Genomic DNA, 15961 nt, shown 5'->3' with positions numbered 1-15961 from the left:
GCGGGTGGAACTCCCTCCTGTGAACCAAGAGGTGGTCGTATGACACAGAGAGAGAGAGATTGAGATCCTGGGCCGTGCAAGGATGAGGACCAGTCTACTGGGCATAAGGCTGGGCAGCCAGGGGAGGCAGATGCTCCCTGCCAGGCGTCCATCCCACTGCTGCTTCCCCAGCCCCGGGCTTGAAGCCAGAGGCAGCCACTGAGGCCTGTCAGCCCAGGGGCTCCAGCTTGTGTTTGGCTAGAGGAGCCTGGAGTTCAGGGAGGGGTCCGGAAGAGGGATGTGCATGGGGGAGCTGTCAGGAGAAGGAATTCGAAGCCTTGGACAGAACGAGCTCCACTTGGAGTGAGAGTCCGGCCTGAAGAGAATGGAGAGCAGAGGCCAGCCCTGCACCATTAAGTGGTCAAGTGGGAGGAGGGAGGAGGAAAAGACGTAGCTAGTTGGGTGAGACCAAGGCAAGCAAGAGTGCTGCCCTGGAAGCCCAGAGGAGGAAGAGTGAAGGTCCGGGGTTGGTCAGCTGGTCAAACATGGCTGACAGTTGGGGAAAGGGAGGAGGGGGGAAGGGAGAGGAGGAGGGAGGGGGAGGGGCCTAGAGGGAGCCACCCGATTTTGCAACGGGGAGGTCTTGGGGACCCAAGTTTATCCCTTGCGACTGGGAAAGCAGCTGGCCCCTTCTTCCTCTGACAAGTCTCCCACGTGTGAAGCCATTTGACTCTGAGAGAGGCTTTCCGCAGGGACCTCCCCGACTGCTCTGTGGAGAAGCCCTGGCCAGCAGAGGCGGCGCCATTTTATTGGGGCATCGGCAGCACACAGGTCTGGGCCCCCACTCGTTGGCCAGGCCCCCACTCGCTGGCCAGGCTCCCGGGTGGAGCACGGCCCCCCACCCCGGTGGCTCAGAACTCGCAGACCACCAGGCGCTGCTCTCCGCAGGCCTTGTCGTTCCACTTGCCATTGGTAAAGATCTCCACACAGTTCTCTGCGCCGCCATTGTTGTTGGGCTCCCCTGGGGCCCAGTTGGAATAGACCAGGGGCTCCCCGGTGGGGTAGATGAACTTGCCTTCCGTCTTGATGTCGGTTATACTCAGGAAAGCAGCCTTGTTCTCAACGGTGACCAGCTGCTGCAGGGCGTCGTTCTCGGCCGCAGAGCGTGGGGAGGCCATCTGTCCCCCGGCCTGTATACACACCTGCTGTGCGTCCTCAAAACTCTTTTCAATACCTCCTGTCTTGAAGATCTTCTCCCCGACACCTCGGCCATTGGGGAAGAGCTCCACTAGGAGAAGAGGACAGTCAGGTTGGGGTTATGGCAGCACCAGGCCAGAGCTCCGGGGCTCTGTGACCTTTGTGCGACAGCCCCCACCCACCCAGCATCCATGTGGGATATCAGGGCACCCGATAGGACAAAACTGAGGCACTTGGTTCCAGTGCACTGGCTTCACAATGCAGCCTGGGAGGAACTCCTGTGGTCCGTAGTTATAGATGAGGACACTAGAGCCCAGAGAGGTTAAGTAAGGGGCCCGGAGTCACATACCCGGCAAATGTACGTTTAGGACTGAACCTTGTTTGCTGGGACGCTAGAGCTGGAACGTGCTCTTTCTGTTTCACCCCACGTTGTGTGCTGGGGTCAGTGAGAATTGCAATGACTTTGGTGAGTGATGGCTGGGGCAGTTTCTGATGTGCGTGTGCTGGGGGTGGGGCAGGGGCATCTGAGAGCCTCACTGTGCTAATCTCTGCACTCACTGCAGCCCGATGTTGGCCCCTCGGGATGCATGTGGGTGATGCCCCAGCCAGTCAGCCTCTCCAGGGTGCTGGGTGAGGGGATGAAGGCACCTGAGAGGTGGCAGGGGGCAGAGGGGATCAATTCTGGGAGAGCCCTGTTTGGGAATCGGAAGCCAGGTGTTCTGATTGCCACCCCATCCTGGCAATGACTGCCTAGGTGGAAAAAGGAAAGTTACTTCCCTTTTCAGGGTTTCTAATTCCTCATTTCCGAAGCGGGGGTACGCTTCATAAAAACATCAACTATGTGACATATCACGTGTCTAATCTTCCATCCCATCCCCATCCCTTTGGCTTTTGGGCTCAGGCACGGAAATCTTCAGGGCCACCGAGAGGGCTGTGCCCTGGCCTCACTGGGCTGGTTAGACCTCAGGGTGCACCCCGAACCCCTGCCCTTCTCTGAGTAGCTTCAACTAGGGCTCGGGGGCAGATTCTCCACAGGCTCAGGACGGACGGCACTCGGGGCAGCCCTGGACAAGGTCAGTGCAAGAGTTCATGTGCCGCTACTGGCTTCTATGTTCCATGCATCTGGGTGGGCACACGTGTGCATACATGAACACGTCCCTGTATTCTTCTGGAGGTACATGGGAGTACTTACCGTCTGGACGTGTGCGTGTACGTATGCGTGTGCTCATGTATGTCATGGTGTGGGGTGAGTGATGGTATTTGAGTACACACATGTGGCCGGCATCTCTGGACATGTTCCACTTTGCAGCGGTGTGCAAAGGAGTGAGTGAACACATGTGCAAATTTGTTGTGGAGGGAGTGAGACATACCCAATACCTGAAACTCCCATCCTTGGTTCTTAGGTACTTGGTACTTAGGAGCCAAACCTGTGTCTTACCCAGTGAGGCCCCTTTAGGATCTACACCTTTGGAAATCGCTTCTTTTTTTGGATCAGGGAGATTTGATGAATGATGGAGACCCAAAGCTGACGTCAGGGAGAGCTGATGAGGAGGGCCAGTCAAGGACCAAGGTGGAGATTCCAAAAGGCACAGGGTACTCTGCAGGATTCCAGGATTAGGAAGAATCCCTGATTTAAACACCCAGCAGGGTGCAGGGAGAGCCCAGCACTGGCTGGAGCCTAGAGGTGGTCAGTCCCCTTCCAGAGCCATGGGCATGTCCAAGGTGACATACTTCATGGCCACATAGCAAGGCTAGGCCCCCACCAGCCTTGAACCCCGAGAGCAGCATCCCAGCCCCAGCCCTCAGGACAGTGTCCAGATTCTCTGCTGCCTTGGGCTGTGAAACAATATCTGGGCACTCACACGCCGGGTCCCACAGAGGTAAGAAATGCATCCTGGGTTGGATATCCCCTGTCTATCACAGGGAGCAGCACGGGGCAGGCAGGAGTGAAGGTCTGTTGAACTGCACAGGTCTCAGGGCACAGATCGGGTCATAGGCGGCTGTGATGTTGGGGGGCGGGGGGCATCCCGGAGCCTGATAACCTCCACCAGGCTTCCATCACCCCCATTGAACTGGTGATATGGCCACACCCTCCTCTCTGTCTCTTGCATCTACTTCCAGATCCTGGAGTATAGGGCTGCCTGCTCTGTCCCAGCACTACTCTCAGCCCCAGACCCTGCCCCAGAGCCAGATCTGGCTCTAAATATGGTCCCAGCCTGTTCCAATCCCAGACCCAGACCCAACCAACTCCAAACCAAGGCCCAGGCCCAGTCGGAGGCCTAGCCTTGGTGCCTGGCTCGATTCGGATCCAGGAACGTACCTTTCCTATACTGAGAGAAGGCATTCTGGAGGTGTCGGACCTGTCCACGTAAGGCCTCCACCTGCTGCCTCAGAGCAGTGATGTCTGCAGAAGAGAGAGGTCGAGTGAAGGCAAGCCCAGCATAGCCTGGGATCAGCTCAGAGCTTGGGCCTTAAGGGAAAGATACCCAGCTGCAGGCACATGTAGGGGACGGGATAAGGAGCTGGGACCAGGCCCTAGCAAGCCCACATCCACTAACACAACTAGCCCCTGTTGCCCCCAGATTTCCTATACTTCTATGAACAAACTGTCCCCAGAGCAGGTCCCTGCACATCACTGACACTGAACCTGTGAAAATTTAACTCCCAATTCTGGGGATCTCATAGCACCTTCTTTGGGGGGACAGGAATATACTTTCATCAGTACTTCCCGTCCACTGGGTTATTTGGTAGTCAAAGCTATCCTTTGAATTGGGAAGGGAGCTGTGCTTTCTCCGGTGATCGGATGGAAAAGCTGCTCAGGGCTGCCCTCCTGTGAGTAAGAGTCTAAAACCAGAGCCTCATTCCCCTGCCTTCCTTCCCGCTAGCGCTAGCGTTCCTGCTTCCCACCGGCTCCCTGTGGTTAATGGGGCCGAAGATAGGCTGTCCTGAGATAAAGAAGGCCACCTCCCTCCCCCTGTCCCCACCCCGTGGTGGCTCCCAGATCTAGCAGATGCTGCCTTACCAGGAAGCCCGCTCTCTCCCTTTGCTCCTTTGTCCCCAGGAGCACCTCTGTCCCCCTTCGGTCCTGCGGGCCCTTTGGCACCTGGAGGTCCTGGCGGACCCATGGCTCCAGCAGGGCCTGGGATCAGAGAAGAACTGGGTGAGCTCTGTATCCACTTTCCAGCATTGTCACCCTCCCAAGACATGGGCTGTCCACCTGGCCTGCGGTCCCCCCTCCCCGATACAGACTGCTCCCCGAACCCAGCCATGCACCCTCCTTGGACATAGACTTTCCCTACCACCCAGTAACACCAGCTCCAACTTGATGAGTGGCGGTGGGGGAGGGGTGGCCATCACCAGCATCAGGGATGCACAAGGGAACCGGAGCCCCGTCCTAGCTCCTTCCGTCACTCACCCACTGCCCCAGCATTTCCAGTGGCTCCACGCTCACCAGGGGCACCTCTCTCTCCTTTAACCCCTGGGGGGCCTCTCGGCCCTGCAGAGCCCTGCATGCCAGGCACACCCACATCTCCTGAGGAAGGAACAAATTGGAGCAAAAGCTGCCGAGAGTGGACTTTTCACCCTTCGCTCCAAGGGGAGAGAGAACCGGTGAGAAGGTGCTGCTTACTGGCCGGGGTTCCTCCGCGGAGACGAACAGGAAAACGCCGTCAATGTGGGAATGTGGGGGAGAAGGGGCCACGACAAGGCCTGCCCAGCGCTGATGGTCTGGGCATTTCCCGGCACTCGAGCCGGCCTTGGGTCACACCCTGGACTGTGCCGTATTCCTCCCTTCTCCCTCCCAGACTGGCCACCTACCAACCACCTACCTTTGGGCCCAGCCTCTCCTTTGGGGCCTGGTGTGCCTTGAGGTCCTACATTTCCCTGCTTCCCTGAGGCACCCTCTCTGCCAGCTGGACCAGGCGTACCTCGAGGTCCCGGAGGTCCTGGGGAAAAGGCCCAGCATGGTCAGTGACACTAAATCCTGCTGGAAGTGGGAGCGTCCGAAGAGAGGACAGCAGTGATAGAAGTCAAGAGAGGCAGCATCGTCATAAAAGGTGAGGTCAACAGGAGTTCAGTCTCCCCTGCAATAACCCGGTACCACCTTCAGAACAACCTTCTTCCTTCTTCCTGGGGTGGGATCTGTGCATATCTACTGGCATGTTCTAGAGGCTGCAGCACCACCTGCAGACATCTGCATTCCATGCCCAGCTGCTCACCAGATGGTCCAGAGTCTCCCTTTGGTCCAGGCTCTCCAGCAGAGCCATTCTCCCCTTTGGGCCCAACTGGGCCAGCCGGTCCAGGCGTCCCCGCTCTCCCTACAGCTCCTGGCGAACCTGCAGCAGCAGAAGAAATGGGCACAAACCTTAGGCCCAGAGACGAGCCAGCTGCGTGCACAGTCGGGCCCCTTGCATTCCTTCAGGGTTCTACAGGGTGTAGACATCCCACTTCCACACTCCTTGGTGCAGTGGTGATCCAGGAAATGGGTGTCCACACCCCTATTTTACAGGTGAGAAAACAGGCTTGCTGGAGCTGGCTGTGAACTCAAGCCAAGACCCATCTGACTTTCCACGCAGGGCACCTCCCCCTGCCCCAAGACCACGGTATATACAGCAGGCAGTCTGTCAGCATTTAGCCTTGATCATGGACTCCTTGTTCTCCCCTTCCCAGAACCAGAGTTTGTCAGAAATGACACCTGGCACCGATCATCAGGGAAATGCAGATCGAGACCACGATGAGATGTCACCTTACCCCTGTTAGAATGGTTATTAGCAAAAAGACAAGAGATAACAAGTGTTGATTAGGATGTGGAGAAAAGGGAACCCCTCATGCGCTATTGATGGGAACGTAAATCGGCGCAGCCACTGTGGAAAACAGAATGAAGGGTCCTCAAAAAATTAAAAATAGAGTTTTACACTCAGTTCTGTTCATTTGGTTATTCTTTTTGTTGTTGTTGTTGTTGTTTGTTTTTTGTGTTTTTACTGAGGTGAAATTCATGTAATATAACATTAGCCTGTTGTAAAGTATACCATTGATTGGCAGTTAGCACGTCCACAGTGGTGTGCAATTACCTCCTGTATTTAGTTCAAAATCACTTCGTCACCCAAAAAAAAACCCATAGCCACTAAGCCATCACCCCCAACCTCCCCTCTCCCCAGCCTCTGGATAGCACTACTCTGCTTTCTGTCTCTATTTCCTATTTTGGACATTTCATATAAATGGAATCAGACAATAGATGACCATTTATGTCTGGCTGTTTTAACTCAGAGTGACATTTTTGAGGTCCATCCACTTGGCAGTGTGTCTCAGGGTTTCATTCCTTTGTGTGGCTGAGTATTATTCCACTGTGTGGACAGAACCCGTCTTGTTCATCCACTCATCAGTTGATGGACATCTGGGCTCTTCCCATCTCTGGGCTGTTGGGAATAAAGCTGTTACGAACATTCATGTGCAAAAAGAGAAGGAATGACACCTGACAGGTGCCGCTGACTTGTTCATTCACTCATCTGTTCACTGAGAAACCATCTGTGGAATATAACCGGGCAAGATGCAAATGTTAGCACCAGAACCCGGTCTGCAAGAGATTTGCAATAGGATTTTAAACGGTGAGGCACAAGTAATGAGTGAGGAAGAAGATTTGCAAGATGCCCCTTGTCCTACCACATCATCACCCCAACCCAGTACACACACATATGGCCAGAGCTGTCTTCCTGAGGGAGCAAATGGGACTTCAGGGTCAGGAGGATTTAGAGAGACTCGCAGAGGGAAGAGGACATGTCAGGCTTGGAGACTTGTGCTCCAGGAGGGGCCAGGCCTGCCTGGGTAACACTGTGCTGGTGGTGGGGGTGGGTGCCTGTGATGGGTGACTGAGAGGCTCTGTGCTGGGCATTTGTATCCTGCCTCTAGTTATGATCCTCACCAGGAATGAAATGGAAGCATGGAGGGTTACAGGATGGGCCCCTCACCCCATATCCAATAGGGCACCATGCTGGGCAGAGATGTCCTATCCCTAGGCTGAGGTCCCCTTGGGCTCCACCCTGGCTGGGATGGCAGCCGGTAGAAAAAGCGTTAGAGGTCTCCCATCCATGGTGTAGAAGTCCTGGAGACCATGAAGGGACTCCCTCTTCAACAGCAAGCACCCATGCCTCCCAAAGCACTAATTTTGCATCCCAGTGTCCCCCAAAGGCCAGCCCTGTGCCTTAACGCCACCTGAAGTGAAGCTTTGTGGACCCGCGGTCTGGCCAGTCTGAACTGCACTAAATTCCTCCTTTCCTTACATCTTACAGTCACTCATTCCACAAGTACTCACTCGAAACTTCTACTGTGCACAAGACACCATCGGCAATGCGGGGACACAACAGTGAAAAAAGCAGACACAACATCAGATCCCTCTTTCTCTTGGGGCTGAAACCCAACTGCACAGAGACAGATCATAAAAATCAAAATGTACAACATACGGTTTATTAGAGCAGAATAAGTGCCATTGAGGAAAAATATAGCACAGAGAGTGTCAGAAGGCAGGGGTAGTGTCTTCCAAGTAGGGTGGTCAGGGACAGACTCGTGGAGAAGGTGGTCTGTAAGTAAGGCCGTGAAAGAGCCGAGGAGTGACCCACAGGGACAGCTATGGGAAGAGCAGTGATAGGGCCCTGGGGTGGCAGGGGGCTGGATGTGGTTAGGGACCAGCAAGGAGCCAGTGTGGCCAGAAGAGGTGAGGTCAGAGGAGTATGCAAGGGTGAAGAGTGTCCTTGTGAGCTGCTGAGGGGTGTGTGGTTTTACTCCGGGAGATACATGCCTATATACACTAAATCCTTCTGGAATCTTGGAGATGCTGAGGAATAAGAGGACTGTCCCTGGAAATACAGGCTGCAAAGCAGTGTGGGGTCTTACTGGACCTCCATGATACACCTGAGGCATTACCGCATTGAGCCCTCTCCACCCCCTACCTCTGCTCAAGGCTCTCTTCTCTCAGGCTTATCTTGTCCTTTACAGCAGGTTCTTGGAACCCTGTGCATCAAAATCTGCAGGGGACATTGTCACAAGGGCAGACTCTGGCCCCAGTCAGACTTACATGGGTCAGGATTTTGAGATGCTCCAAGCTCGGTAGGAAATTCTCAGACCCATAATGGTTGAGTGACTAACATGCCTGCAATTCAGGAGCCAGAGTGCAGCCTGGTCCCCTGGCCCATCTGTGCATGGTTCTCTCTCCAAGCACCAACCCAAGGCCGGGCTTGGAATGTGCATGGGGCGAACCACCTGCAGAAGAGAGGGAGGTCTCAGCCACACTCTATGCTTAGGCTCACAGTGTGACCATAGGAAAGGGCCCCCCAGGATTCAATTCAGTGCCCTTTGAGAGCTAGAGAGAGCGGGGATTCTCCAAGATGCTGACACCTTGAATACGCCTTCCGAGTTCACTTCCAGGGGCCTTCCCTGAGCCCCGGGCCATTCATGTCAGTAGCCACTTTCTGTCTGTAAAGGACAGATAGGTACTCACTTGTCCCTTATCCTACAAAGCCTGGGGATGCTACCTATTCTTTCCAACTTAAATGTTGTTAGTTTCCTTCCTCCCCAACCAAAATGCCAACTCCCAAAAGATAAAGACCACGGTTGATAGCTCCATAGCCCTAGCCCAGAACCTGGGGGTCCCTTGTCCTAGATGCTGGCTCACTGAATTCTGACTCCTTGCCACTGGACCCAGATCCTCCCCTACGGGACAGTACTTCTCAGATGATTCCCTTAAATAATCAGTACCTGTGGAAACCTCACGAGAATTCACCCAATTGGTCCAACAGAAAGATGTAACTTTATCCTAACAACCTGACAAAAAAGAAAGCCTTGGCTCCGTTATTTGTCACTATGTAGTAGATATTATTCCCATTTATAGATGAGCAAACTGAGACTCAGGGGCACTGGCTTGTCCCAGGGTGGGTCCCTGCTGTAGAAATGGAGCTGGTAGTCAAGCACAGATCTGTCTGATGCAGAAGCTCGTGTCCTTTCCCCTCCAGACTGGGTGTCATTTAGCCTCTCCGTGTCACAATTTTCTTACCTGTCAAATGAGATTCATATGTTCCCTGTAAGACTTCTGGTAGGATTAAATGAATTACTCAGTGAACGCCCAAGCACAAGGCTGGACACAGGAATGTGAGCTCCCTTTCACTCTCTCTGTAATGTATTAGGACAGATCCTTGTGATCAGATCTGAGTATGGGGTCACAGAACCTCTTTCTTTCCCGTCCTTCATGACTATTGAAAAAAATATATATTTTAAAATTTGAATTCAAGTTACTTAACATACAGTGGAGTCTGGGCTTGGGGAGCAGAACCCAATAATTCATCTGTTACGTAGAACCCCCAGTGCTCATCCCAACAAGTGCCCTCCTTAATGCCCGTCACCCATTTAACCCATCCCTCCACACACCTCCCCTCCAGCAACCCTCAGTTTCTTCTTTGTATTTAAGAGTCTCTTGTGGTTTGCCTCCCTCTCAGTTTTAATCTTATTTTTCCTTTCCTTCCCCTGTGTTCATCTGTTGTGTTTCTCAAATTCCACATATGAGTCAAGGCATATGATACTGAAAATATTTGACACCCTGCACCGACCCTATTTAATCCAGGTGACAAACTGTTAAGTCCTGGAGCAGGGTTCTGGAGAGCCACAGATTCGATTTACCCACCATTTCCTCATTTTTGGAGTGGGAGGAAGGAGAAGGTGCCAAAGAAGGAGACAAGTCAGCTGACAATGGAGGGAGGCACCTGGGGGCTCAGAGCAGCAGTCATTTTCCAATCGGTAAGGCAGTGTTTCAGATGGACCAAACATCTAGGGGAAACCCATCCGCTCAGGAAGAAGTCCACCTCTGAGCCTTCCGTAGCAGAACATCCCAGTACTTCTGGGTTGGTTACAATTCCAATGCCCACCCCTTTCCACTAGGACAAGCCAGTGGTCCCAGCTCTACCTGGATCCCCCTTCTCGCCCCGGGGGCCCTCTCTCCCATCCCGTCCATCGCGACCAGGCAGGCCGTTCTCCATGGGGCTACACATGACCAAGGTGCAGGCGCTGGCAGCTGTTCTCTGGAAATAGGTCTTCATTTCTGTTCCCAGTGACCTCAGGGGCTGTGTGAACAGCATCAGCACGGAGAGAGGGATGAGAAGCATGGCCTAGGCAGGTGAACAGAACGAGAAAGGACATGCTCTTGGTCCCAGGACATGGGTTAGGGCTTGGCCCAGCTCCTGAAGGTCAGGAGAAGCACCTCCCCACCTGCCCTCCCTCCATGGGGCTGAGAGAAGCAAGTCTCCCAAAGCAGTTTAGGGACCAGGTGGGCATATGGTCTGGTCTGGGAAAGCATGAGTTACCCAGCTGGAACTCAACTATAAGTTCGCAGGAGAATCCACCTATTCTCAGATGCCCGTGTTGTCCTTTCTTGTGACTTCCCTTGGGGACTGCCGTCGGCACAGGGGTAGGATGTAGAAATCCTCACTGAGGCCACATGTCACATCAGGAAGGATTCACTGGGTGCTTCCGGGAAGGACCTTTCCCGTCTTTGGACCTCCAGCTCCCTGTCTATACCGTCAAGGTGGTTGGCTTAGCTCTGACAGGGCAACCCCCTTTCCTCTCACTTGCTGCCTTGGATGGACCAACACTCTTGGTGTCTGCAGTGTGGTTCTGGAAAGGAGCTAGGATCCTGAACGCTTAGTGATGTCTGTCCTGAGCACAGGCTGGGTGTGTGGTTGCATGTTTTCCAAGCGATTTGCCATCCCTGGACTGGACACCATCTCCATGAGGAAATTCACACACAGAACCCAAGTGAAAGTTCTCAGAGAAGCTAACTTAGCAGCTGGAGAGCCCCTGGGGCATGTGGCATTCTGCTCTGACCACCTAAAAGAACTTGAGAGAAAGGCCTCATGGAGGAAAGGGCCACGTGAGGTGGGTTCAGTCAAGGGAAGGCTAGTTCGGGGATAGGGAGAGCAGATGTCCAATAGGGCATCCAGGCACCATCTGATTAGGACTTAGGGACTAAGTGAGACCGGGGGCAGGTACAGGGCCTCGGTCACCTCCACTCTTGGACTTCTTTCCTCTCTCAGAGAGAAATGGTAAGGTTATGAGCATGGGAAGAGCTTGTGGGAGTTGCAGAGGCTAGGAACAAAGCCTGGGGGACACGTGCAAAGGAGAAGGGGGTCACCAGGCAGGCTGAGGTGGTGGCAGGGGAGGGGCTTTCCTGGCCAGAGAAGTGCCTTCTCCAGGTTGCTGGTGACCCTGGGCTGGATGATCCCTATTTTGCAGGAGCCTCTTTCAGTTGTGAATTCGCCACTTGCCTGGGCTTCCTGGGAATCTCTAGAAATACCCAGGTGAGCTCCCTTATTGCGGCAGAAGCTCAGTCATGAGCACTGAAGGACCCAGGCCAGAACGAGGGCATTGTCCCCTGGTCCGCAGCTACAGCACCTCTGGGGTTCTGCGCCCCGAATCGGAGGAAGAATGAAAACCAGTCGACATTCTGCCCAGCAGCTCAAGGCACCAGCACCCACTGTAGCCGGAAGGAGCCGTGAAGAGAGGTGACTCACAGGTTTTCAGACCCACGATTCAGATGCGGCATCTTAGCTGGGGCTATGGAGGGAGTGGGCAGAGCTGCAGCCCCCTCAGCCCACGGTGTCCGCGCCAAGCTTTCTGATTCAGATTTTATTGAGAAAAAAAAAAATGACTCCTCTGAAAACTGGTTGGAAAATTAGTGACTTAGCCCAGTCAGTCTCTTTTTTAAAGTAAAGATGTGAGGCTAAGGGAGAAGCATGAATGTCCACGTCCTACAGGCAGTTGGTACCCGGATGGGCTTAAAAGGCAGGCCTGTGGAGACCTGGTCTGTTTCTCCTCTACCACCCTCCTTTCTAAATAGATCAGGAATTGGGGCGCCTGGGTGGCTCAGTCGGTTAAACGTCCGACTTTGGCTCAGGTCACGATCTCGCGGTCCGTGAGTTCGAGCCCCGCGTCGGGCTCTGGGCTGATGGCTCGGAGCCTGGAGCCTGCTTCCGATTCTGTGTCTCCCTCTCTCTCTCCCCCTCCCCCGTTCATGCTCTGTCTCTCTCTGTCTCAAAAATAAATAAAACGTTAAAAAAAATTTTTTAATAAATAGATCAGGAATGGAGGGGAACAAGAGAGAAGTTGAAATTGCCTGTTCCCCTGGGGCTTCCAGACAATGGCATCTGGCATCTGGGTGGGTATCATCCAACTGACCGCCCTCCACAGCCCAGAGAGCAAATCTCCCACTGAGCATAGGGAGCAGTGAGGGGCGAAAGAGCACTCCTCATCGCCTCACCCCGTCCCCCACCTTTCACACTTCCTAGACCAGAACAGACCAGACCCTGCCTCCACAGCACCAGTTGGATAAACCAGCCATATGGGCAGAGAGATATTCATCGGGCATTGAAAAAAAACAAAATGAAGGCAAGGATAGAGACTCACAGATGCTGCCTCTTGGACTCCAGGATCTCCAGGCAAATTAGCCTTTCCTTGGCAGGCACTGGCTATTTATGCCTGCCCTGTCACCTGAGCTGCCCAGCCCTGGTCTTTTAAGAGCTCTTTTCAAGAAGTGGGGCCATTTCTTCCTTGTTGACTCACTCTCACCCCACTTGGGTTCTGGAAACCTGCCACTGATATTCATAATACTCCACACATATCACCTTAAATGTTATACGGCACTCTCAGTCCGTGATCTCACCTGTACCTCCCTAGAGCCCTGTGAGTTAAATGGCATTATTAGTGTCTGTATTTTACAGATGTCCGAAAATCTGAGCTCCAGAGAAGACCGGCAAGCAGCACAATGATCTACGTCTATTGTCAATGCGCCCCGCGTCTGCAGATTCCAAGATCCAGGACCTGCTGTGCCCCCTTCTCTTCCTCCTTCACCTCAACTTTACTGCCCAGATATTGGGAAAGAGCTGGCAGTTCCTTGGCATATCCGGGCAGGGGTGGGGCAAGTAGAGGGGCTGTGGAGGCTGCAGCCTGTGGGGCCACTCTTGCAGGGTCACTCTTTTGCTTCCTACTTTAGATCTTGGAGACACCCCCACTTGCCTTTTAGGGGATGGCCTTCCCTTAACTTCCTTGACCTTATCTCCCACCTTCTTGGCTGGAGCTTGCCCTGTGCATTGCTCAGGTGACCAGTTTGGATTCCTGAGTTGCTGATACACTGTTGTAGCCATGTCCAAAGAAACTCTAATGTCCAGTTGCCCACCCTCCTGCCTTTGATAGCAAAGGAAGTCTCTGCTTGCTTCTAGATTCTTGTGTCTTTATCTCTTGCATGGATTCTTTTCCTAGATCCACATGCCAACATCCCCATGTGTCCAAGCTTCTCTTTTGGCCCTTCCATTGGTGGTGCTGATTTGTTTTCGGCTTCTGATGCTCCTGTGGCGTCCCCTTGTGTACTGCTGAATCTATAATGCTTCAATTCATAGGGAAAGGTCTTCTGTTTCCTATGCTGAATTTTTTTTTTTTTTTTGAGGCGGGATCCATAATAGAGCTACCTGAGCCCCTAATGACAGAACTCTTTCATTATTAACACACAGCCCTCTCCATTCTAGGATGTTCATGTGCTCCTAGAGATCTAGATCAGCATGGGATTCCATTTCTCTCCCCAAATTTGGCAAGGTTTTTTTTTTTCCATCACTATTTCTTTAAATAGACTTTGTTTCTCCATCTAGCTCTCTTTCTTAGGATTCCCCCAATGCATATATTATTTCTTTTGATGATGTCCCATAAATCCTATAGGCTTACTTACTTACACTTTTTTTTCCCTTCTCTGACTGGGTAACTTCAAAAGATCTACCTTCAAGTTCACTGATTTATTCTTGTACTTGGCCAAGTTTTTTGTTGACTCTCTTGAATTTTTCAGGTCAGCCATTGTATTCTTCAGCACTAGGATTTGGTTGGTTTTTTTTTGTTAGTTTTTTTTGTTTTGTTTTGTTTTGTTTTTTGGGTCTGACTCCATATCAAGGGCAACAAAAGCAAAAATAAACAATTGGGACTGCATCAAACTAAAAAGGTTCTGCATCGTGAAAGAAACCATCGACAAAACTAAAAGACAAACTACTAAATGGGAGAGGATATTTGCATATGATATATCTGATAAGGAGTTCATATCCAAAATATATAAAGAACTCATGCAACTCAATAACAAAAAAACCCCCACAATCCAATTAAAAAATGGGCAGAGGATCTGAATAGACATTTTCCCAAAGATGACATACAGGTAACCGACAAGTACATGAAAAGATGCTCAACATCACTCATCGTTAGGGAAATGCAAATCCAAACCACAATGAGATACCACCCGACACCTGTTAAAAAGGTTAGTGTCACAAAGACAAGAAATAACAAGTACCAGTGGGGATGTGGAGAAAAAAGAACCCTCGAGTATTGTTGGTGGGAATGTAAATTGGTGCAACCACTATGGAAAACAGTATGAGGATTCCTCAAAAAATTAAAAATAGTTCTACCATATGATCCAGCAATTCCCCTTCCGGGTATCTCTCTGAGGAAAACAAAACACTAATTTGAAAACATATATACACTCCTATGTTCAATGTAGCATTATTAACTATAGCCAAGACATGAAAACAGCCAGATGAATGAATGAATGAATGAAGATGTGGTATATATACATACAGTGGAATACTACTGAGCCATTAAAAAATAGTGAAATCTTGCCATTTGCAGCAACAAGAATGGAACTTGACAATATTATGCTAAGTGAAATAAGTCAGACAAAGACAAATGCTGCAAGATTTTACTTACAAGTGGAATCTAAAAAAAACCAAGTAAACAATACAAAACAAAACCCAAGCTCATAAATTTAGAGAACAGAGGATGGTTGCCAGAGGGGTAGGGAATGGAGGGTGAAATGGGTAAAGAGAATCAAGAGGTACAAACTTGCAGTTATAAAATAAATAAGTCACAGGAGGTAAAGTATAACACGGGGAGTCTAGTCAATAATATTGTAATAACTTTGTATGATGACTGATGATAACTAAACATGGTGGTGATCAGTTTGTAATGTACACAAATGTCAAATCACTATGTTGTGCACATGAAACTAATATAATATTGTATGTCAATTATAGTTCAATAAAATAGGAAACAAAACTGAGTGGAAAACACAATTGTTGATTACTATTATTTAAGAGAATTTACATTCAAGAAAAGTGATGTCAGCATTATGGTGGCAAGAGTTGCTCTCTTTTTTTTTTAATTTTTTTAAAATGTTTTTATTTATTTTTGAGACAGAGAGAGACAGAGCACGAGCAGGGGAGGAGCAGAGAGAGAGGGAGATACAGACTCTGAAGCAGGCTCCAGGCTCTGAACTGTCAGCACAGAGCCCGACGCGGGGCTCGAACTCACGGACTGTGAGATCATGACCTGAGCCGAAGTCGGACGCCCAACAGACTGAGCCACCCGGGCCCCCCATCTTTTTTTTTTTTTTTTTTTGATTAACAACTAACTGAACATCCATAACCAAACAAAAGTGCCCCCGCTCATTACAGCAGGACCCCTGAGAGGTTTCTACCCACCCGTGCATCTGAAAGTGGATGGGTAAGACCTGGGTGGGGGCAGTGGGTCCAAAGGAGTCCTTGAGCCTGCCCCACCCCACTCACTGCAATTGGGGAAGAAAAGGGGCATCTGGAGAGTACTAAAATGAGCACCCATTAGAGAAAGAGTTTGTGGAGGTCCAGCCTGACTGATGGGAGAGTCTTGTATGCCAACAGAGTCAAACAGGAGGCAGAGGAGAGGGAGGAACTCACCAAGGTAGCCCCCC

General features: G+C 51.4%; 1 protein-coding gene across 2 annotated transcripts; it reads right to left on the bottom strand.

Moving 5' to 3' along the window:
- Positions 1-772: 772 nt before the first annotated feature.
- SFTPD (surfactant protein D) lies at positions 773-12697 on the bottom strand. Of its 2 annotated transcripts, XM_049645276.1 has the most exons (8): positions 12616-12697; positions 10121-10322; positions 5394-5510; positions 5004-5120; positions 4592-4708; positions 4199-4315; positions 3497-3580; positions 773-1267 (listed from the first exon to the last, which is right to left on the bottom strand). In XM_049645276.1, exons 2-8 carry the CDS (start codon positions 10317-10319, stop codon positions 891-893), a joined length of 1128 nt encoding a protein of 375 aa, XP_049501233.1. In that variant the 5' UTR covers positions 10320-10322; positions 12616-12697; the 3' UTR covers positions 773-890. The 2 variants fall into 2 exon arrangements, with proteins under 2 accessions (XP_049501233.1, XP_049501234.1); XM_049645277.1 differs by lacking the exon at positions 12616-12697 and having other exon boundaries at positions 10121-10329.
- Between the last annotated feature and the right edge of the window lie 3264 nt (positions 12698-15961).

The sequence above is a fragment of the Panthera uncia genome, chromosome D2, assembly GCF_023721935.1.
Source record: "Panthera uncia isolate 11264 chromosome D2, Puncia_PCG_1.0, whole genome shotgun sequence".
Taxonomy (NCBI): Eukaryota; Metazoa; Chordata; class Mammalia; order Carnivora; family Felidae; genus Panthera; species Panthera uncia.
Note: the sequence above shows the minus strand (reverse complement) of the source record. Positions and strands in the feature narration are given on the sequence as shown.